The sequence below is a fragment of the Acyrthosiphon pisum genome, chromosome A3 (assembly GCF_005508785.2).
Source record: "Acyrthosiphon pisum isolate AL4f chromosome A3, pea_aphid_22Mar2018_4r6ur, whole genome shotgun sequence".
NCBI classification, from domain to species: Eukaryota; Metazoa; Arthropoda; class Insecta; order Hemiptera; family Aphididae; genus Acyrthosiphon; species Acyrthosiphon pisum.
Window position 1 is genome coordinate 33,375,764 of NC_042496.1, and position 24,256 is coordinate 33,400,019.

The following is a 24,256-nucleotide window of genomic DNA, read 5'->3' on the forward strand; positions in this document are numbered from 1 at the left end:
AAAGAGTGAAAAACGTCAAACTTTGATATGTGTTTTTTCATAAATAGTTATAAAATTAAAATTGTATATTTTTTTAAAATTAATATTTAAAAAATTTAAATATTACGTAAAAAAACGTTTAATACAAGAGTGAATTAATAATATTATTTGTTGTATTTTTGTATTATAATATCACACTCAAATACGTCTTTAACTCAAACGTCTTTAATATAAAAACTAAAAATGTACAGTTAAAGTAATCAAACTTTTAAAGTTGTATAAGTATAATAATATAATATATGAAATAAAAATTGGGAATGCGTTGAAGTCAGGAAAATTGTGCGTTTTCTCTATAAAATGTTCTGTATAAATGTCATTGTTTTAGAAAAGTTAATATTATATTATCAAAAAAACATCCAATATTTTCAGATCGATCTTTTGTAAAATCGATTTTCCGTAAGCGAATCATTTATAGATTATTAGATCAATTTTATTTTCACAGATTAAATAAAAAATGTTTATGCCATCACTGTGATAACGTGGTTTTTATAACGTCCTAATTTGTTTATATAAAAAACACCCAACAGCCATGGAAAATGTTGTATAATAATATGTATTATCTGTGTTAACAGCATAATATTATAACAATAATATTTATCAGATAATCTCAGATCTATTCCTATTAGATAATAAATAATAATATTATATTATAATAATTATTTAATCTCTAAACTTTTAGTCTTGTTTATACGCATCATGTTAACGTTTTTAAGACTTCAATATCGTATTTCATTAAGTAGTTATGTTAACTATTGTTAATACTTAATTGCTAGTTGTATTATTAACTATTCACAATATATAAAATTAATCAACTAACTATTTAATAATTTTTTAAAACTTGTGAATAACTAAATTAAATGGAAGAAACTAATGTACCATTCCATAGTACTACAACATTGGTGTTACGCCCACAAGCAAATGATGGCCAAGTAGTGCATTTAAAATTAAAGAAACCAAAAAAGAGTCACAAACAGGTTAGTTGGGATGCACACACTGTTGACAATGAGCACTTGAACAAGAAAAAGAGCAAATGTTGTTGTATCTACAAAAAACCAAAAAAATTTGGAGAGCCTGATACAGACGAAAGCAATGAAAGTGACGATGAATGTGCCAGTTGCGTGGGGAATAAAAAAACGCATCAACTTCATAAGCCTGAAAACAAAATCGATGAACCTAAAGAAGACGAATGTTAAAATACATATTAACGTATCTTTTCACTAATTGTAAACTTGTATGTATAAAACTATTTAACTGTACAATTTCCTTGTTTATTTTTTTTTAGTTCAACTGTATCCGCTTATTTGTTTGAATAATAACAGTTTTTTTAAATTCAATTTTGGATGATATGCAATTGTTTTTAATTTATTTTATATTTTATTGATTAATTTAATATACAGACAAATTATGTCATAACATAAAGGTAATATGTGAATTCAACTAATATGGCCAGGCTCATCACAGGAATATTTTACATTCATCCAGAATCAATTGCTCTACAATGTACATACTCTATATTGTTGGAAAATATTAGGTATAGAGTCTTAGTGTAGTTAGTTACTTAAGTTACATATATTTTGGAAAAATCCATTATCAGTAAAGTAAAATGGCTAAGTTTGGCGTGCTGAAGTTGATATCGGTTGTGACTTTATGATAATTTGTTAAACATTTAATTACTTTGTTGAAACATTGATTGCAAGAATACAAGTAATTTCAGTGACCTTAATTAATTTACAAAAGTGACAGCTGTGAGTGCCAAAATATATTTTAAGTTAGTTGTAAAAGAGATGTGATAGTACAATGCAGTGAAAATAGTGGTTAGTTCCACAGACAATACATTAAATTAACACGTTTTGTATGTTGTAAATACCAATTTTCAATAGATAATATTTTAACTAAATAAAAGTGCTGCTTGATACTTTTGGAACATTTGTTCCCAAAAGTGTCAAATTATATTCTTGCTCCAACTTAACACTATCATTACTTTTATCAAAATCTAAAATTAAATACATGTGTTTTGAGGGATCTTTTCAATTTTATGTATATCATGTCAGTGATGCCCTCGTTGCGCTGCGCTTGGACAAAAAAGTCGAAAATATCCCTCGACGTGCTATGCAACATCACCTCAAGTTGGTCAAAGGGTAACCGCCATATATCCACTCTTAATAATGACCTTCATTGTATAATGACTATTCACTTAAATTACGTCCCCCCAAAAAAAGGGGGTGTCCCGTAAAATAGGAAATGATATACATATAACAGAAAAGATCCCTATTGAGTTTTTGGCTAGCAAATCCATTTCAATAATTTTTTATTGATTGAAATTTGGTATGAGCGTGTTTCAGTTGGGTTAAAAGTTATTTACAAATTGTGTATTGTGTACATCAATTATAAGTTACTGATTATAGAATCACATAATATATACCAGGGGTGGCCAAATCGCGGCTCGCGTCATAGACTTTTGCGGCTCACATCTTAACGTAACATTAGACGTAAGAGCCAAGATGTAAAAAAAAAAGGTCATATAATATATAATAATGACTTTTTTTTTTTTACATCTTGGATCTTCAATTTTTATTAATATATTTGATGGCTTGCGAGTCTCTTCTCGCAACCCCTTCTCTTCACCTCTGATAATGATATATACATTTAAAAATTAAATTAAAAAAAATCTATTTAAATTTCAAATTAAATATTTATATTTACAAGAACCAATTTTTTTTTTTAAAATACAATAATTTTGATCAAAATTATTTTTAATAGGTAACAAAAAGTTAAAATATACTTGAGCATTTCTAAATTGATATAATTGGAAATATATATAAACCATATCAATTTCACAAGACAATAGATAAATATAATATAAAAAGATAGACCTAAATAGGTTAGAGTATGTTAATTAATTGGAAAATTCGGTAACCTTAGTCTGTGATTTGGTGCAAGTTTTTAAATGCAATATATTACAGCCTCTTATTTACCATGATTTATAAAAAGAACTGTTACTGATTTTCAAATTAATTAAGATACAACTATATATTAAAAACTCTTGGAATAGTAAATATTTAAGTATTCCCATGAATAATTGAATAGTTACACTAAATAGAATATTATTAATTTGTATCATTAATAATAACTAATATTCTATAGAATTGGTCTGTTTACAAAATAAATGTCATGATTGAAGGACCTCTAAAACTCCACCAACAAGTTTCAATGAGCCAGTTACTAAAACTTGATAGCTTGTATTTTTTTCAGAAGAACTGCACATTTCAACATGTTTGATAGTTTCTTGGATAGAATTAAATACTTTTACATCACAAAAATCTATAGAATTTTTCATATTATAACATTTAATTAATTCTTCTTCATAATTGAAATTCAAATTAACAGTATCTGAAAAAAACAATTATGATAATAAATAATAATAATATAATAACAAAAATATAAGTGAGTCATCAAAGTATCCAGTTTTTCAAATTTTAATATACCTAATACCTATATGCACAAAAATAAAATAAAACGTATGTACCTATTACTCAACAATAAGAAATAAATTCCTATTGAAATATTATAAAATCGTGCTTAATTGGTTCATTGGATATTAAGTGATTGTTTATGCGACCCAGCACTAGAGTATAAGGAGTATCAACCTATAATAAGAATAAAATGAATTTGGTAGTCGGTAATGACACAATCACTAAGCTAAGCTATTGGCCAGACTCTCTAAAATAATATATGATTAGTATAAAAAAAATGATACTATTTTAATTAGCATATGCTATTAGTATATTCCTAAACGATCATAATTGTATTAGCAAATGTTATTAGTTTATTCTTATGCCAACCCATTATAAATATTATGATTGAAGATAGTTAGATTTATTACCTGGACGGCGATTATCAATTGATGTAATTATTGGACATATCAAAACTAAATCTATTTTGTTTTCAGTTAATATTATTTTTAAAAACGTACAGTAATCTCTTAATGCCGTTACATTGAATATTAAAATATTTTGAATATTCCTGAAAATAAAAATAAAATTATAAATTTAATTTTTGTATTCCTTCATAATGTTATTTAACACATTTCCAAAAATTTGGTATGTTTAAAATATAAACATAAATGTATTTGAATACAACAAAGTATTTTATATGAAAATATATTTATGAAAAATATTTTTATAGAAAAGTATCTTATCCAAAAACTATTTTTTACAAAAATAAAAATGTAAAATACAGGAATATTTTGTTCGAAAATATTATATCCATAAGTGATACAGCAGAAAATAAATTGTTAGAAAATGTCCCCGAAATGTAGTTTATTCGAAAATTAACCTAGCTTTTGGATAAAATATTATCGTTGAGATAACTTTTTGGTAAAATATAGCTTGGATAAATATTTTCTGTTTTTATATTTAGTATACATATTATTAGTATAAAATATTTTTCTAATGTATAATTTTTAGGATTAAATACGGTTCGGGAAAAATATTTTTCTTATAATATATTTTTGTAATACATTTTTTTCCTGTAAAATATGGTTCTGATTAAATATTTTCGGATATTTTATGTAGGTACCTCATGTTATTTTAACTTACAATTGTGACTTCGGACAAATATTTTGGTACCATTTACTGCATAACTGAATACTTTCAATTGTATGGGCTCCATCCAAGAAATATGATAAATTGGGTGTTACGTTTAAAACTTGATTGCGACCAAGCCACTTAACATCTCTTAATGCTTGTTTATCTTGTTCATTAATTTCCCAAATTGGAGCTTGTTTCATTCCATTTAACCCAACATTACATTTTTTTAACCAATCTACAACAAATTAATAATAGTTAGTATTTTTTATTGATCTACCCCTAATCATAAATTAAATAATTATTTTTGCAATATTACAATTTATAAGTCAAAAATACTATGTCCTAATGGTTACTAAATAATTTACATAAATAGCTACTCGATGTATTCCAATTATGAGATATTATATAGTGTTTTTAGAAAAGATACATTTTAAAACTGACTACATCAAACTAATTAAATTTCAAAAACCTTATAGTAATTAACCTAACGTTAGTCGCGACGGTGTATACTACGTCATTAGTAGCATTGAGGACTTTTCAACCACGTTATATTTTTTAATAATAAAAAAACGTTTCAAACATTATTAATAATTTTATCAAAACAAATAAATATTTCGTACAATTTATATAATATAATTGTAATAAGTTACTTCCTTATGCATTAAATGGATAATATTTAAAAAAAAATTTATTTACAAATTATATGGAGTTGAATGTCCAACACTTGAAGTTTTCAAAAAAAAACCCTTGGCAGCCAAGTTGTTAAATTTATTGAATATCAATAATTAAAATATAAAATTTATAAGTTTTATTCAAGATGTAAAAAAAGTGCTTTAATTTTGATCATGTACAACTAACGACATATATTATATAAAGTATATAGTACTAACCGTATTTATTGTTACGATTGATCCATGCATTAGCAAGTTGAATAGCAAGTGAAGCATTTATCTCTTGAGCTGTATTTAAAACTCCTAATTCTGAAGTATTTTTACACCAATTATACTTGTTGAATGGTGGAGCTTCCAATAATGTTGTCTAAAATTAAAGCAAGTAAATATAAAAATGATATTAAATTGCTAATATAGCAGTAAAGCTTATAAAATGTTGGTTAATTTGAATAAATAAAATTACTTTAGATAGTTTGTTAAGGTGCAAAAATAATGGACATAATTTACTTGCCTGTTTTTCTACACTACGTTCAATTAATATTTTATGTGTTTCTTTAGGTTGATCATTAGCAACAATTGTTACAGAATTTGGCTTCATAATTCCACTTTTTTGCCAAGCAATATCTTGTAAAGTATTTCCTAGTACAGTTGTGTGATCAAATCCTAGTGATGAAATTCCAACAATTGATGTTTTTCTATAATTATTCTTGTATTATTTCCCAATTTTTTTTTTTTAAATATAGATATTTAAGGAAAATGAAACGTACCTTAATATATTTGTACAATCATATTCGCCACCAATTCCAGTTTCTATGATTGCAACATCCACTTTTTCATCGACAAACATTTTAAATGCCATGACAGTCAAAAACATAAAATAAGCAGGTAATTCTTCTTTATTACCCTAAAATATAAGATAACTTTAATCCATAAAATAATAAAAACAATTTTTTTTCCTAAATATATTATTGAAATAATGTATTTAAAATGAATTAGGGAGATATAAATTTGTTTAATTTTTTGTTTAAAATTTAGAGAAAATTTAATTAATTAATAAGCAATATTAAAAAGTTTTTTACACAAAATAAATAGAAAAACTTACTCGTTTTGATAATAGTGTATTGTAAACACTCCAAAAATAAATCACAAACTTATCATCAGTAATGACTTCTCCATTAATTCTAAATCTTTCCTTGACAGAGATTAAATGTGGAGAAGTAAATAAACCAGTGCGATAACCTTTATACAACAACAATTGTTCACAAAATACACATGTGGATCCTTTTCCTTTTGTGCCAGCAACGTGAATGACTGAAAGCTGGTCCAAATCTGCATTACTCACACCGCATCTATTTTCATTTATAGCCTTCAGAACAATTTACATTAGCTACCAACACCTAGAGTAAATCTATTAAATTGTACTGAAACATTTTAATAGGTGTAATTACCTATTTAAAAATGTGTTCACCTGTCCTAATTTCAAATTTACCTAGGATGACGAGTTAAATTTGAAGTAATACTTTGCAAAGAGTTCAACATTTTGACTGCATCCTATAAGAATTTTTAATTTAAATTATATAATTATTATAATAAATATTAGTTAAATATTCAATAAATTGTATAAACCATACTTAATAGTTGTTTGATCTTTACCTAGTCTAACTATGATTTCTTAAATCTAAATGAGCCATTTATTATTTTCCCAATACCCAGATTAAAATATGGTAAATAATTTTGGAGCTTAAAAAATATCCATAAAATTGATAAAAATAATAGTCATTTTAATTAATATTCCTCAAATTAATAACAAATACCCAACAGTATGTTAGAAATAGTAATCAAACCATCAAAAAATTCCGCCCCCGAGTAAAACATATACAATTTACATTTCAATCATTAATACTCAATATTAAAAATAATCTAAATTTATTTAATTACTTATATAATAGATTATATATTATAAATTATATTATAGATTATACTAAGATTGAAATGAAGTATTATTCATAATAGGTATACCTAAAAATTGTAATACAACTCTAAAAAACTCAAATACATTCCTATTTTGTAAAATATCCATTTGCATAAAGGAGTTACTTTTTGTAACCGTTTTCATTTTTTCTGTCAATGTATGAAATATTGATTTGTTTTAATACAATGAATGAAAATGTATGAAATAACATTTTTTATTCTTGAAAATTATAACGCGGTTGAAAAGAATGCGATGCAACTAACATCAGGTTAATGAAAATAAAGAAATTGTAGGCATCAGAAACAAGAGTCCGGTGTAAGTATCAAATTTTGAGAAAATCTTTTAGGACTAAATCAAAATCTACAACTGTTGAAAAAATTTAGAAATTTAAACAAATAATATTTTTAAAAATTTGTAGTAAAAAGTAATAATAACAAAATAAACTGAAGATTTTTTTTCTTTTAACAAGTTTCGATGAATTGATATTTAAACGCAATTTTATTATTATTATATAACTGCTTTTAAAAATATTGGATACTCATAACTTATCATCAATATTTTTGAGATGAACAGTTGTCAGCTACACAAATAAAAAAAAACATTAAAGGTAGTACAATATTGATAAAATATTATTAAAATGTACACAAGGACGTGGTGGTTATAGTGAAGCGTCTCCAACAGGTGTCACCCGTGTCATACTTATCAATTGAGCAATCATATTAAATATTAATGATGCAATATATATACATAATGAGGTCGTGTGCCCGGAACGAATGACAAATACAAAACATACATATATATTATTATAAACTATTTGTGACTAAAATATCACGTGCTACCCACATCCACGGTGTATATAATATATAATACAAGTATAAAATGTATAGTTGAAGTGAAAAAGAAAAATTGTGTTTTCTCACGTCGTACGAACGTACACCGCCGCTGTTATTGATAATGCTCATTTTTCTCCTGCCGATAGCACCAGAAACGTTCAAACAGATACTTGTCAAAAGCTTGCGATTGTTGACGTGCGCCGCTGACATTATACGCAATACTATATTATATATTATGTACTTAATCGAAATCTAGAGTACTAATAGTAATAATAACAGGAAATATAATATTGTTACGAAAGAAATAATGAGATTCATCTGACAGTTGTCGCTCTTGAATCGATGCGAAAAAAGGGCGGGCCTCGTTATAGGTTATGGAACTAATACATAACGTTTAAGTGTTCAACGTTATTTACTTAGGTACCTTTCCACCTAAAATATATTGCACAATAAATGTATTATCGGCCGATGCACAGTTTCGGCATTTTAGGAAACCACGGTACGTCTATCCGAATATTATAACTATAGATTATTATCACCATCATCATCATCGCTCATCGCGTATATATAAATAATACAATTATATATCCATATTTATTTTCGTACGGGGACGTCGGAGTGTCGGACGTCGTCGCCTCGTCCGGTGTGTGGCTGTGCAATATAGCAATATATTCTGTTATTTTAGTCATAGGTATTACCACAGATCACTGAGCCGAGAACCGACAAAGTGCATTAACGAGTTGCCCAACACAGTCGGTAACATTGTACACTTTGAACATTATTGCTTTTATTCGATCTTGACATTCAGATTGCATTATTATTATATTTATTTGTTTGGTAGGTAGGTACATCAGGATTTATCTATTCTGTGGTAGGTATACGCCGGACATGACGTACGCCGGTCGATCGACTATGGACAAAAAAAGAAAAGGCTATAAAAGAGGCGACACGATTTTAATCGATAAACCGTTCGTTCACGCACTTAAGTCTACGTTCAAAAACGAAAAATGTGATTATTGCTATTCCGAGTAAGTATATTACCTTATACTAGAGTGCTCAGATTTTTAAAATAAAAGTACATGGCAACTAATGTTTACAATATCTTATTCTACTCCTCCCATATTAACACTCCTCCAAGCAAAAATAAATGTTGTTCACTACCGTCCTGTAGTTACCAATTCTATAATTTTAATTATTAACTAATTTTCAAACTATAACTTAAACGTATACATGCAAGTATAGTATATTAACCTATTATACATCTAATGGACATACAGTTGGGTCCACACAGACAAACAAAACTGTTTTTTTTTTTTTTTTTTAAAAACAACTTAGATAGTATCATTGTTGAGGTTTTGTTTACAATGGACCCAGGGTGATATTACTAAAAGTTATGAAATATATAAATTTCAAATCGGATATAAATATGATTGGGGTCTTTACCTTACTATACCATTAAGATGTAATAGTAAAATTACTTATTAATTGATAATCATCATGTATAAAAATTGTTAAACTATTGAGTTAATAATATATTTACTTATTATTATAATAAAGATTAGAAGAAATTACAGGAAATGAATGAATAATATATATAGGACAACATTTTATTAAAAAACAAGATAATCCTTTTCCTGTGAATTGTCCTATCTGAGCACCTTACCTTGTACTGACTATGCAATTGATCTATAATAATAATTAATTATACTCATATAATATATTATAACATGTTTATATATTTATAATAATCCCATCATTATATGATTGAATTTTAGGGATAACCTATCTAGATGTTCCGGGTGTCAATACATCCTTTACTGTAACCGCACATGCCAGAAGCTTTCCTGGACTGAGCATAAACGAGAATGTGCTAGAATGAAAAAAATTCATCCTAAAATACTGCCAGATGCAGCACGGATTATGTCAAAAATACTAATTAAACTTAAGGTTGTAATACATAATCAGAAATAGTAAATATATATAGTTAGTACATAAAGTACTCATAAATATTTGTTTTATAATATAAAATATTATGTAGAATGGAGGAAGTACAGAAAAAGGTTATTACTCATCAAATCGTTCTAGAACATTCAAGGATCTCATGTCACGTAATATAATTATTCACATAGTATTTTAATTATAATATTATATAACTCATTAAGATGTATTATTTTAGATTATCCTGATTTAAAGGAAGATGCCCATCGATTAGAACATTTCTCTACACTATGTGAAGTGCTAAAAGAATACATGGGTGAAATAAATCTTCCTAATGCTGTTGAACTACTTGGAATTTATGGCCGGGTGAGTAAAATATAAAATGTTTATACTGATAGTGGGTAAATTGTAAATGACAGAAACAACATAATGTATAATAATATTATGTTAATCTGATAATTGATTATATGTTAAGCAAATATTAAAAAAATATATTGTATATATTTTTACTTAGTACCACCAAGTAAAAACCATACAGCCACTTTTTATATTTCATTAAATTGTAAATTTATTATAATTTTACATTTTTGTCTATTCAAACTTTGAATGTATTTGTGTTTTGTCTTATGTTTATTGGTTTTTATTTATTCTGTAATTATTTTGTATAATCTCGGACATAGAAATAGCTTGTTGAACTGATATATTTTCAAAAGTATGTTTGTTTATAATAATAATCAAAAAATTGTTTCTGTTTATAGATGTGCATTAATGCATTTAATATTTTGGATGACAATTTGAACACTATCGGAACTGGAATTTATTTAGCCGCTTCAGTTATAAATCATTCATGTGTACCTAATGCAACTGCAACATTTGATGGTAGTACATTGAGAATTGGTGCTATAACAGATATTGAATATTCTGATCCAGAATTGGTAACCAATAATACAAATTGCTATTATTTATTACTTCTTAATTATCAATTTTAAACAATTTTTTAGCATGTATTTATATCATATTTGGAACTCATGCAAACTACATCAGAAAGACGAAGTGAATTACAAAACAACTATTATTTTTTATGTCAATGCTTACGTTGTGTCACAAATTATGAGCAAAATTTTGTGAACTCAATGCTTTGTGGAAATTCTAATTGTCAAGCTCCAGTTCCTATGAAAAACAAACAAGAAGAGGTGTGTTTTATTTTTATTTTTCTAATCTTGTATGAAAAAAAACCTATTTACGCACAAATTAATTTTTAGGTTTTGGATTCAATTAGTTGTTCGAAATGTTTGGAAAAAATCAGTGAAGATAAAATCAAAACCTTTTACGATGTAACTGATTTTACAGAGTTTCAATTAAGTAGAATGAAAGATATTGGTTGTATCCTTTTTATATATAAGCTTTCCTGTTATATTTTTAATTTACTCATTTTATGTATAATTGATTGTATAAGAAAAGTGTGAATATATTCCATTGACTATTTTAGATCTTGATGTTTGTAAAATGTGTCTAGAAAAACAAAATGGTATTTTTCATCCAAATAACATTAACCGTGTTAAAATATTGGATTTAGCTTTTGAAAGTGCCATAAAAATGGAACAATGGAAAGAGAGTTTAAAGTATGGAATTCTTTTGATCGATGGATATAGGTATATGGTTAATTCAATAATTTATTAACAAAACCTAATGGTTGTGCATAGTTTCTTCACATTAACAATATTTAACTAATAATTATTTATACATCATAAAATTATGGAAAAAAAAATGTATTAACTAATAATTTGTTAATTATATTATACAATCTCAAACACAATTTGTTAGTCATATGAAAAAGTAACAACAATGTATTAACTTTCTTTAATTTTATATTGCTAAATATAACATGTGTATTCCAATTGGTTATGATCAAGAATACTATGGATTACAATTGAAATTATTCGTTATTAATAGTGTTTTCTTGTCTATTAAAATCAATTATTAACCAGCAAGTTTAAATCATTTTTAAAACAGTAATTTTAGTGATATATGGTTTATCGTTTATTTTTTCAGGGTATATTATAATGAATGGCATCCTTCTTTGGGCGTTTTGTACATGAAGTTATTTAAATTATGTTCCATTGTTGAAAATTCTGAATCAGCTGTAAAGTACTTAAAAAAAGGAATGTCCATCTTAAAAGTCACTCACGGAGAAGATCATAGATTATATAAAAATGAAGTTCTTCCATATTATAAAGAATTAATCCAGTATTTTTAGACATTAAATAATACATTTTATATTTGATACTTGATGTATTGTAGCTTATAGTGATGTACTATGTATTAATGTATGTGAATTGTGTATTTGTGTTGACCTAAAAATATTTTAAATGTCTACTTTCCGTTATTGTGTCTTATCATTATTGTTATCATTATTATTGCTTACCATGTAACCATAATATACATACCGTGTTTCTAGTCATAATGATTAATTTGATAACGTTTTATTGCTATCTACTTTTTTAGATAATAGCACAACATTTGACAAATTTCTGCATCTAATATACTTATCTTGTCACTTGTCACTTGTCAGTATTGTAAATAGGTACATAATACAATCATGTTAACATTATGTAAATTAATCCCTTATTAAATGTTCCTAAACATTAAACATAGTTTTATTTAATTGATGCTGTTCGGTATTTATGATTGTCATCTGAGTATACCCTTTGTGTTTAAATAAAAGTTTTTTGTCAACCATACTTTTTAGTTTTTTTTTCTTATGTTATTTATTAATTGTTAATTTAGTTTATGCATATTACTGTAGTGTATTATGTAATGTATTATTTAAATATTAAATACATATGATGCTTATAATATGAGTTGGTTCAAGCGAAATAAAGGAGTTGAAAAAACTGACGATCTTGATTTGTCTGCGTGTTTTGATAGCTTTAACAAACATTGGCAACAAACATTTGAAATTATTGATAGATTTCAAGTGAGTATTAAATTTTTGTTTTTAGGTGATTTGATTTTTCAAACTCAAAATGTATTAGGTAGTTTATGATATAATAATTTATATATTAATATAATATAATCTGTTATATTTTGTTGCAAAAGAAGTACCTGTTATAGGTAATTGTATATTTCAACTAACTTTTTATGAGATTTGTAGAAAAATGTATATAGGTATTCTAATATTTTTTAAAACCTTTTTTAAAAATTATTGGCATATAATCCATTTTTTATTCTATATTTCCTGGTATTCAAAATCATCCCTAGAATATGGTAAAATCCAACCAATGTCCAATATAGCTAATTAATTATAACCAAATATTATACTAGTAGTTAGTGTATTGATATTTCTTATGAATTTAACTAACTTAAGTACATAAATAAACAAAGTGGAAATAATGCCATTTTATTAAATGAGTTTATAGCTTACTTACATACCAGAGCCGTGGAAAATGGGGCAATCGCCCTAGAGGGTCTAAAGTTGTAATATTTTAAAGGTCTGCAAATGTTTAATTATGTATGTTTATAGGGTGCCAAATATTATGCCTTAGGGCGCCAATGAAAGTTAGCACGGCACTGCTCCATACATATTAGACACTTATATACTAATGTTGAAACGTTGAATAATAAACATACCTATATTTAAAAATTATGCTTTAATACTTATTTTTTAGACTTCAAAAGGTGTTATTAAGTATGATGATATTGTAGCAGTTATAAATCATTTAAATCAATTAATAAAGCTATTGTTACTTGATGTACAATCAGCCAAATCAACCAATCAATCACGGTGTCTTGAATACTTTTTGAGAAACCAATTACTAGGAAAATTATACTCATGGAGCTTAAAAACAGACAGGTAATTGTATTTTATTGATCTATGTTGTAGATTAAGGTATTTACAGTGTTTAGTTTTTATATTTTTATCTTTTAATTGTATTAATCACTGATATGTTGTTGATACGTTACATTGATAGATAATTTCTCAAAGGAATCCATAAAAAATGTTCTCCAGGTTCTTGAAATTCAATAAATAGACAATAGTTTTATTTATAAACACTAATAGGTTCTATAAGATAGTATCATCAAATTCAACTAAATATTTTAATATTTAGCTAACACTAACAATTTTCTTTGGAAAATATTTTTCTATTCAATTTACTAAATGTACTAATCATGCTATGTATATACTATATTACTTTTTTTTTTTAAATAATAAATTAGGTTTTATTCAAATATTTTGATGTATTTTTAGGTTCAAAAACTATTTAAAAATGGAACAATTAAAAGTTTATGGCGTTCTTTTGTCAGAACTTCGAGGACATCAGTTACTTTCTGATGATTCCATATTAAATCCTTTAATACTAATATTAAACTCATATGATGGTGATTGCTTATCTGTAGAAATTGAAAAACACTTAGTTACAGTTTTAAGACAATTTTGTGTTCTGCTTTCTCATCAACCAAGTATATTGTGCAATATCTTAAAAGATAACACTAAAAATTCAAAGTAAGTATTATCTATTGTACTTGTTTTTGCAATTATTTAAATATCGTTTAAATATGTTTTCAGATGTGTTATATTGTCATTATTGATGGCATTCATACACCGTGATGGATCAATTGGCGAAGAGGCGCGTGATGCCTTATTAATATTTGTGTCATTATCTCGTCAAAATGATACACTTGCTAATATCATAACATCTAAATCGAATGTGAGTCCTGTATTGGCAACTGGTTTAAGTGGTCTATATTCAGTGTTGCCACGAAAATTAGATTTTGAAAATGATTGCTACAGACTGAACCCAGAAAATATTGAAGGTGTACCAGAATTAAACAATTTCTTAGCTTCAGTAGAACTGTGTAATGCTGTTGCTAAAATATGTCACAAATCTGTATATGATCAACTTTTGGATTACTTATACCATGGGTTCCTTCTACCCGTTGTCGGACCAGCATTAATGCAGGTACATTCAAAATTATATTTTAAATATTCAATTACTTAGTTTAAATTATAGAATTTTATATTATTGTAAAATAGGATTATTTAAAATATCTAAACAACTAAATATTCTGAATTGTAACTATGCGGTTTTAATAGGTATTGTATAATATTATAAAAGCTTTTTATAGAAAAATCATTGTCGGGATAAAAAAGATATCTAAGTTTCTTCTCTAGCTTTTTTATTTTTAGTGGAACAAGACATTATTGTTTGAAGGAATATAAATATAAGTTTGTAGTTATTTTTTTTAATAAAATAACATTTAAAAAAGCTCTTCTAAATGGAATTTTATTTACAATTTTAATTGATAACTACTAACTTGTATGGTAATGTTTAATAGTAACATAGATTACAGTAATAGCTTAAATTGCTGATATTTATCATTATTTTAATTAGAAGAATGATAAACTTAACAGATTACTTATTGAAAATAATTTTAATTTTAGTACTCAAATAACTAAGTTATTAGATATGTACTTAATGATCAAAAACATAATGGTTGTAATGTATAATATAATTCTTTATGCTTATCAATAAATGTTAAGTGTAGAAACTAGAAATCAAATGTACATTAGTAAAAAACATTTTGTATACTTCATAACATTCTGAAAAAAATAAAATAAGACATTAAAAGGATTATATTATGTATAACATATCTGCATAAATAATTAATTTTATAAAAATAAATAATAAAGAATTATTGCAGATGCGAATGAATAATTAGTATTTAGTATAACATATTAACATTACTCATTGTTACTCATTAATTACATTCCCATTATCATATTAATCCTACCCCTATTTTGCTTAATAAATTAATGAATAAAAAATAATGCACTTTACATTTAAAGCAAACAATTATAATTTTGTAATAAGCTTTAAAAACTGTCTAAAACACTTGTTCAAATTATGTTTTATTCTGTTTAGGACTTTGAAAATAATTGCGGTATCAATGCACATTTATCGCGGGTAAAATTTATTTGATGTGGTTGTGGCCTTTGCATGTGCAAAATTGAATATTTAGCTATTGTGTTATTTGTTTTCTTATATTTTACTGTCTCTAACAGCAATAACAACTAAGGTTATAAGGCTAATTTAGTATTAAATATAAGTTATAACCAAAATTTAAATAAAATTACAGTATTTACAATTTTTGACTTAAATTTATGTTAAGAAAAACTTAATAAATTTCCTATATTTTCTACATTGAGTGCATGTTAAAGTGAGGCAGGGTTCTTGAATATTTTACATGCTTTGGTGTATTTTGGGCATTTGATCATTGTTAATTGTATTGCATGATAATGTAAAAACTATACTGGGAATGTTAGGCTAGTGTTATCTAAAGTAGCCTAATCTCTAAAATTTCTAAGAAATTATCTATTTTTATTTCCACAATATACATTTTTTAAAAGGACGTCTCACCTGCATATGTTGTCTCCGTCTTACACACATATGTTCTGACCCGAGAAATAACCGAGAAGGCTACAGTCACTACTAAAAAAAGAAATTTTCACCACATATAAAGGAGAACTTTGGCTATGCAATATCATTTTTATTTTTTTGATATCACTTATACAAAAATAGCTCATATTGTTTCAAAATTCATTATTATTTGTGTTTTTCAAACTTTAATAACTTTTTTGGAAGTTCCGATAACGAAAAATAAAAACAATATTGCACAGCCAAAGTTCTTCTTCATATGTGGTGAAAATTTCTTTTCTTAGTTATGACTGTAGTGTGCTCAGTTCTTTCCCATGTAAAACAGTTTTTGATATGTTGTATATTTGTAAGACGGAGAGAAATGCGAATTCAACGTTCTCTTAATATCATAAGTTTTCATTAAACATGTTTCACGACCCTACTGTAAGCTCTATTTCCATGTTTTTATCTTATTGTGTTGTATTTTTGTTTATAAAAGTACTTGTAAAGCAACATCTAAAAAAAAACATGTTTCTACATTTAATACTATTATTAATAATATTAGGACAATAATTTATAACTGACTTTAATAATATCAACTAATATTTTAAGTTTTTTTGAGTACACTTCTGTTTTTAATGTACAGTAGTTCTACTAGAAAAGGCTACCTCTAGGTAGACAGCCTCCCCAATATATGACATGTCGTTTTGTTCCTAAATTTACTTTTGTATATATTTAAGGACTTCTTAAATTATGTTAATTTCTTTTTAAATCAAATAGTAAACAGTTTAATGTTACGGAATGTTAAATAAAATGATTTTTATTATTATTTATTATAATTATTTTGTAATGTTATTTATGTGTCGACAATAAAATGACTCTCACGCATGCGTTATTTAATGCTCAAAAAGAAGCAGAATCATCTTAATGTAGAAATAAAATGTTAAAGTATTTCATAGTTTTGTAGTTGTTAATTGTAATTATATTTAGTTTTCCATTTTTACATTGTTGTATATAATTTGAAAATGTCAGACTTTTACTAAACCTGTGTACATGTTATATACTTATATGCCTTATAAATATTATACAATTACCAAATTTTGATTTGTGTAACTTATACTATTTTAAGGTGGCAGAAGAGGAAGTAGCTACAGCAACAGTATACTTGGATTTACTACTTCGTAGTGTCACTCATCCAGGACTTCTACAAACATTTGTGAAATTTGTGCTGTGTGAAAGATTTGAAAAAATAAAAATAATTGAATTACTCGTCAATCGAATTAATAACAAATCTTTTAAGGTATTCCATTTCCATATTATTAGAGGGCTAGATATTGTCATAAAATATTGATATTTTTATTTCCCAAGTACATGTATATTCTTTTTTAGCTTATACAACTTTAGCAAGTCAAAAGACTTGAATAACTTTTAGATAAAATATATACAATTATTATACCAAAATATAATTTTATTTTATTATTATTTATGCCTTAAACGTTTTTTATACATTTGTTTAGGTTTGTATTGCTACACTTGCATTGATGGAAACAATTTTAGACTTAAACTGTGAGGATGTCATGTTAGAACTAGTATTCAAGTATTTAGTGCCTTGCACGCACATAATGCTTAGCCAACGTTCTCGTATTAAACAAGTAGATTCATATTGTAAGTCAGCTGACATATTTTTGTCCTTAATACCAGATGTCTTCAAGTAAGCTATAAAAATATTGTTTTCTGTTACTTTTATTTTGATTATCATTTTAAATTTAATTTTAGACACAAAAATGTTAATTCTCAAACTTTATTCTCTGAATATCGATGTTACTTGAATTGTGCACGAATTAAGATAGCTGAATGTGCTATAGAAACTAAACATTGGACATACCTATATGATGGAGAAAATCCATCTCATGTAATAGGTAAAAATATTTTCTATTATTATATTATTTATTATTATCCATTATTTTTCCTTTGGTTTGTAAAGAAATGTATTGATTTCGTTTTCAAAATAAAAAAAAAAGCACAACATAAGTATTGTAAATTCTATTTTTCTCTATGTTAAACATGATTTACTTGTGGAAATTAGTATTTTAATAAATTAAGCTTGGTTGTGCTTAAAATTAGTTTTTGATATTTCAAAATCTACTTAAAAAAATAATTCTAATTTTTAAAATAAAAGTGACTTCATAGGTTTTAATGTTTTATAACATAATTTTTTATTTATTTTAATACAAATTATATTTGACTAGCTCTTCAGACATTGGTAATTAAATTTATTATTGGGTGTAATTCCAAGTGTATGCATTTCTGCAAGTTTTCATATTCAAATAATATAATGCTTTGAGTTTATATCTATGTATTTTGTATATGTATCTTTAGTGAAATATTACATATTTAATAATATTTGTTGTAACACAATCACTAATCAATTATTACAATAATTACAATATGATTTGGTTTTTAGTTGAAACAAAAACAAATGAAGTGGAGAATGATCAAAACAGCATATTATCAGCTGATGATAGTTCAAGTGGATATGAAAGTTTTAAAGCCATGAAAGACATTGACAAGTACTGTTTGATATTTTAAAATGTAGAAAAAGATAAATATTTCAATTTTTCAGAATGCTCGGAACTGATGACAATAAGGCTGCTGATGAAATTTTGTCAAACACATCTTCGCCGTGTGGAAGTGATTCGCCAACATGCTTCATAAGACAGTCAACATTCAAGACAAAAGATCCACTTACGCAATACCCTTGTTTGGGTAAGATTTATTTGCAAGACAACAATCTAATTTTGTTTGCGTTTTACACATTAAACAAGCATATTTTTGTCTTGAAATGTTCAATTTTTAGGTCCATTTCTCGAGGCGCTATTTTCAAATCTAGAAAATTTGCCCGAACAAGATTTTCGGATAAACTTACGTCTGACTGCTGTTATGACTCGTCTGTCCATGTACAACAAACCTTTAATTCAATCATTGTTACTAAATCATTCTATGATTTTTCAGCCATGTATACGTTCTCTGTTTCAAGTAAGCACTTGAAGCCAACTAACACTGTAGATATGATTAGTTTATTAGTAGATAAATGCATTAAATAAAAGTTTAACATTTTTACTAAATTTGTTTTTTCCTTGTAGATATTGCGCTCTTTAAAACAGACTATAGAAACAAAATTATGCAATCGTGTGGAAAAAGTTAAAGAAGCCGAAACATTTTTAATTGAAAGAGAAAATAAACTCTGCAACACCCAATGCAGTCGTTCAGCTAGTGAGAAAATTCCCGAACCATTTACTAGAGGTATAAAATAATTTTGATAAATCATAGTTTTTATGAGACACATTTATGAAATACAATTTTGAATCAATGGGGTTTTAGGTGAATCAAAACGGCGCAGCATATCAGTAGCATTTGGAGCAATGTTCAGAAGAAATTCTGGGAACAAGGAAGCCATATTAGAATCCACAAGCAACGGTTACAGGTATAAACGTTGACATGTCCTAGAACAAGTTTTTTAATTTATTAAAATGGAATAATGGCATGTTTTTTATGTATTTATTGAAATGTAATTTTAGGTATTACAAAGAAAATGAAACCGAGTCTTTAGACTTGCCAATAAACGCAATAATTCTGGCAGAATGGTTGAAGGAACTGTCGGCCATATGTCAAGAACACACAATTAGCTAGTTAGTGTACATAAATATAGGTACATGATTAACTATAATATTATTATTAATGTTACTCATATTATAATAATTAGTGCATACTGCATAGATATATTTTTTTACTGTGAACTTAAAAGTTTTAACCCTTTTGAAGTTATTAAATTTTTGACTCAATTGTTTTGCTCAAGCCTATCGTTTTAATTAATAGAATTGTGAATTATTTTTACTCATTTTTATTGTTAGTTGAAACTTGAATTAGATATTATGATATAATAATGTCATGTGAAATCAAGGAAAATATTCCGTCCATATTTAAAATTGCTATTGTGCGAGAACCAACAACTTATGTCACGCATTTACATCGCAACAGACTGCTGTACTTAAAATTGGTAATGCGTACAAATTTGATCTTCCGATTAAAATTACATATTGTTTATTTCAAAAATGTTTGGTCCATGTTTTCATTATGTTTTCTTTTTAATTTTAACATAATATAATATATTCAAATTTGTATTTTTATTTGAGTCCAAAATTAATAATCATACACTTTGGAACGCACAAAATAATATGTCGTCTTCCGCCATAATTAAGAGTAACTCATAGATCTTATAGACATTTATATATATTATATGTTTTTGTTAAATATTTAAACCTTAATCCCCTGCTTAATTTATTTTTAACAAAACTAAAATGTTATTAACATTACATGTTTATCGATGTCAATGTAATTTATAGTACAAAACACCTCTATATCAACTCATACTATCAAATACGAAAATGTGATTATATTTTGTGTAAGGTTTTGTGTCCTTTCTTTTAAAAAGTATCATACGTATAAACTGAAAAATCAATTCTACGTATTAAGTTTTGGCCTTCAAGATCTGACGATGATATTTTTTTGTAAAAGTATTTCTAACAATATATATTTTATTAACACAATGTTAATAATGGACATTTCTATTGTAGCTTCCTATCAGATAATAATTTGTTATTTTGTGTTTATTGTTAGTTACCCGCTCTAGCTATGTTACTGTTGTTAATATTATGTTGTTTTTACATAGTTTGTCAAGTTAATATATTTGTAATACTCAAGACTATATTATTATTGTCTTTGTTCTGTTCAAATATTACAATTATTTTATACAATAATATGTAACTTTGTTGTTATTATAATAGTTGAAATTAATATATTTTTTTACCTATGATCTTGCCATTTAGTTTCTATAGTAGAGAAGAATATAATATAATATGTTGTGTATTTGTATGTAGATAATATTTAACTAATACATGATATATTTTATTTCTGTTTTATTTGTCTAATTATATATATATAATATACATGTATATGTGTTATATTAAAAATAAAATAATAATAATAATAAAATATTTATTTAATTGATGTACAACGTAACTAGGTATAGGAAAACATTAGCGTGCTAAAAGTGCGGATTCAGGCAACGTTTTGAATGCGTTCGATGAGTTAAACTTTGACCCAAGATATCTGGGAATAGACGACTTGCGTTGTGACGGTGACTGGACCCGACTATTTGGCGGCGCCGGTGACGGCGTCCGATGATTGGTAGGCGGCGGGACCCGTACATTTGGGCGGCCAGGCGTTTGACAAGGGTCGTGGCGGGTTAAGAAGTTTTCCAATGTGTCCCATCCACCTCCGACGCGGACCATCATGTGCGTTCCTTTTAACAACTTTCCAAAGAAAAGAAAAATATCAAACACTAGAGCTGGTGCTCATCAGTTCAGTCGGTCACAAAGTGACACTGAAGTAGTAAGCGCAGTAAATATAGTGGCGTATACATAAATACTTTTATATGGGAGGTTAAATCTGTGGAAAAATACGTCACCTATCATAATATAATATGTGCGAAAAAATAGTTGCATATCGGGGGTAAATGTCCAAACATTAATTTTTTTGAGGTGGGAAGAATGTCCATACCTATTCAAAAAAGGCGGAGACAAACATTTTTATTATGGTGAAAACTAATTACTCCCAAAGATTTTACTCATAAAACTAATTGATTAATTAACCTTACCTATGCCTTGTAGTTGCATAAATTATCTATAGACTGTTGAATTTAAATTAGGGTTTCGGTAATTATAATTGTTATATTTAAACTTTAAATATAATAATACCCATCTATACACTGATTACTGGATCATAATGATGGATAATAAAACGTACACGTAATACACATTATTTCAAAATGTATACACCATATAATTAAATTATGTTTTTTTACTGACCAATTTGTCTATATTAATATTACCTACTTTCTAGAAATCGGAATATTTCTATGTATTGCCATTAAACCAAAAAAAGTAAAAACAAATAAATATACAGCCATGTAGATACCATAAAAAAGGCAATGGGGAGGATCATACCCCTACATCATCCCTACAATGTATACGCCCCTTACGTAGGTAGTAGGAACAACACTTAGAAATGCTGTATCTTTTGACGACAACTGAATCAATTCAATGCAGTAAAATAATCATTACCCTGATAAAAACATTCCGTCCATGTATGTTGTATCTTCCTTCTCCTATTTTTTTCAATTTCAATTTTTTCCCTTGACAGCGACACTGCGCGAGAGCTTGTCGACTAGCTTGTTTCACCTATAAAATTGATCGTTTACAAGTGAGTACTAAATCTTAAAAATAAACAAATTTCGTAATTTACAAATTATAATTTAGAATAAAGGCAGGTGATGGTAAGTAACTAGTAACAGAGGTGAGTAATTTTATGAGTGCAAGGGTGTGTGCAATTGCATTCCACACGGATCCTCATTTCATAAATTACAGCTAATGTTTTTTTTTTTTAAATTCATAGATACTTTTCCAAAGCAAATGTTAACATGTTGATGATTTTAGACATTTTTAATAATATTTTTTTTATTTCAATTTCCCTGAAGTATACCGTATTTCTCGAATATTAATAGTACCTACCTAGGTACTTAAATCACGAAATATAATATATATTATATTATATTTACTGGTATGTGTTTTAATAAAATGAAACCATCCTAATTGATTTCTAAATTTACAACTTAAAAATCATTTTGAATTGAAAAAAAAAGTATTCTATTTTTTTTCCCAGCATAGGCAGAAATGGGGAACCCCCAAATATTATAATAGTCCCTCCAAAATTATGTCGTGTTTCACGTGAAAATTAAGATGGTATAGATTTAGTAATTGTGTTATAGGTATATTTATTATATTAGTATAAAGAAAAAAAAATTTAATATTGAAAAGGATATTGTAAAACATTCCTAACGACAATGAATACATAAATACATAATATTAACAAATTTGCAAAAAAAAAAATAGAACAATTGTATAACAATAATTTGAATTAATCATATTCTTTTAAAAGTCTTTTGTTGTTGTATTTATGCGTTCTTAGTTACTTACAGGCTGTTAAAGTTAAAATGTGTTATGATTCAATTGAATAAAATAATACAATTTCTATCATATTATTTGAATAAGGTTTTTTTTTAGTTAATTTAGCCCCTCAGGAATCTCAATGGAATTCCGCCTATGTCCCCCGGGCGGCTACAACACGATTGCGCAATTTTTCCTTTTTTGACCCGGCTAATTACACCACGATTGCGCAAAAAATTTGGAACACCTGAAAAATAATACCTGTTAAAATCAGAACACCATTGCGCACCTAATGATATGTGTATATACTATATATAATAATTTATATACCTACAACATAAAATAATGTATACATACAATACATACTTTTTATAACTTGTATATACATATTACGTGCACTCAAACTATAAATTCACAAAATGCACTTTTTCAAAATGAAAATTTATAGTAGATATTATAAATTATATTAATAAGTCAATATACTCAATATAATTTGTTTGTTGATATTATATACGTATACAAAATTGAACTAGTGAAAATGCTCCTACGTCTAATTTTGGATTTGCCGATTATTTACTTAAAAACTATGTAGAAACCGATGCACAATTTCCACCAACTTTATGGGACAGATAAACCATCAGAAGAAGCCAGACAACTAATGGTCCAGATCCTTTCATATGCACTATAATTCACAGTTTTATACCTCGCATCCATCTACTTTCCAAGTAATAAAC

General features: G+C 26.4%; 5 protein-coding genes across 16 annotated transcripts in view; 3 read left to right on the forward strand and 2 right to left on the reverse strand.

The window, feature by feature from the left end:
* The first annotated feature begins 716 nt into the window (after positions 1-716).
* Positions 717-1,463, forward strand: ACYPI30670 (protein phosphatase 1 regulatory subunit 11-like). Its single transcript, NM_001246123.2, has one exon. The coding sequence runs from the start codon at positions 897-899 to the stop codon at positions 1,230-1,232; it is 336 nt and encodes a 111-aa protein (NP_001233052.1). The 5' UTR covers positions 717-896; the 3' UTR covers positions 1,233-1,463.
* Positions 1,464-2,711: 1,248 nt separating this feature from the next.
* Positions 2,712-8,329, reverse strand: LOC100161443 (folylpolyglutamate synthase, mitochondrial). Of its 7 annotated transcripts, none has more exons than XM_029491322.1 (9): positions 8,192-8,329; positions 6,748-6,850; positions 6,402-6,648; positions 6,067-6,203; positions 5,811-5,994; positions 5,519-5,666; positions 4,638-4,863; positions 3,923-4,062; positions 2,712-3,429 (listed from the first exon to the last, which is right to left on the reverse strand). In XM_029491322.1, exons 4-9 carry the CDS (start codon positions 6,171-6,173, stop codon positions 3,209-3,211), a joined length of 1,026 nt encoding a protein of 341 aa, XP_029347182.1. In that variant the 5' UTR covers positions 6,174-6,203; positions 6,402-6,648; positions 6,748-6,850; positions 8,192-8,329; the 3' UTR covers positions 2,712-3,208. The 7 variants fall into 7 exon arrangements, with proteins under 7 accessions (XP_029347182.1, XP_029347181.1, XP_029347184.1 ...); XM_029491321.1 differs by having other exon boundaries at positions 6,402-6,665; XM_029491324.1 differs by lacking the exon at positions 8,192-8,329 and adding an exon at positions 7,397-7,694 and having other exon boundaries at positions 6,402-6,665.
* Positions 8,330-8,702: 373 nt separating this feature from the next.
* LOC103309801 (histone-lysine N-methyltransferase SMYD3) lies at positions 8,703-12,513 on the forward strand. 5 transcript variants are annotated; one of them, XM_016805508.2, is made up of 10 exons: positions 8,703-8,856; positions 8,950-9,132; positions 9,880-10,051; positions 10,143-10,212; positions 10,281-10,408; positions 10,801-10,977; positions 11,044-11,235; positions 11,305-11,425; positions 11,532-11,694; positions 12,095-12,513. In XM_016805508.2, the coding sequence occupies exons 2-10, from the start codon at positions 8,993-8,995 to the stop codon at positions 12,297-12,299; spliced, it is 1,368 nt and encodes a 455-aa protein (XP_016660997.1). In that variant the 5' UTR covers positions 8,703-8,856; positions 8,950-8,992; the 3' UTR covers positions 12,300-12,513. The 5 variants fall into 5 exon arrangements, with proteins under 5 accessions (XP_016660997.1, XP_008184393.1, XP_008184396.1 ...); XM_008186171.3 differs by having other exon boundaries at positions 8,713-8,868; positions 8,946-9,132; XM_008186174.3 differs by having other exon boundaries at positions 8,713-8,856; positions 8,946-9,132.
* A 106-nt stretch (positions 12,514-12,619) lies between these two features.
* On the forward strand, positions 12,620-21,510 carry LOC100165634 (UPF0518 protein GJ17503). Of its 2 annotated transcripts, XM_008186176.3 has the most exons (14): positions 12,620-13,019; positions 13,711-13,895; positions 14,292-14,546; positions 14,610-15,003; positions 15,967-16,008; positions 17,588-17,758; positions 17,976-18,169; positions 18,235-18,377; positions 18,923-19,028; positions 19,082-19,224; positions 19,316-19,494; positions 19,602-19,761; positions 19,840-19,942; positions 20,037-21,510. In XM_008186176.3, exons 1-14 carry the CDS (start codon positions 12,900-12,902, stop codon positions 20,146-20,148), a joined length of 2,307 nt encoding a protein of 768 aa, XP_008184398.1. In that variant the 5' UTR covers positions 12,620-12,899; the 3' UTR covers positions 20,149-21,510. The 2 variants fall into 2 exon arrangements, with proteins under 2 accessions (XP_008184398.1, XP_008184399.1); XM_008186177.3 differs by lacking the exon at positions 15,967-16,008.
* The window catches only part of LOC100167666 (growth arrest-specific protein 2), a 22,291-nt gene continuing 19,454 nt past the window's right edge, over positions 21,420-24,256 (reverse strand). Inside the window, exons 7-8 of the mRNA XM_001952198.5 lie at positions 22,641-22,757; positions 21,420-21,830 (exon numbers count right to left, since the gene is read on the reverse strand). Of these exons, the coding sequence (XP_001952233.1) occupies positions 21,555-21,830; positions 22,641-22,757 (393 nt within the window). The 3' untranslated portion in view covers positions 21,420-21,554. The remainder of the gene's footprint in view (positions 21,831-22,640; positions 22,758-24,256) is intronic.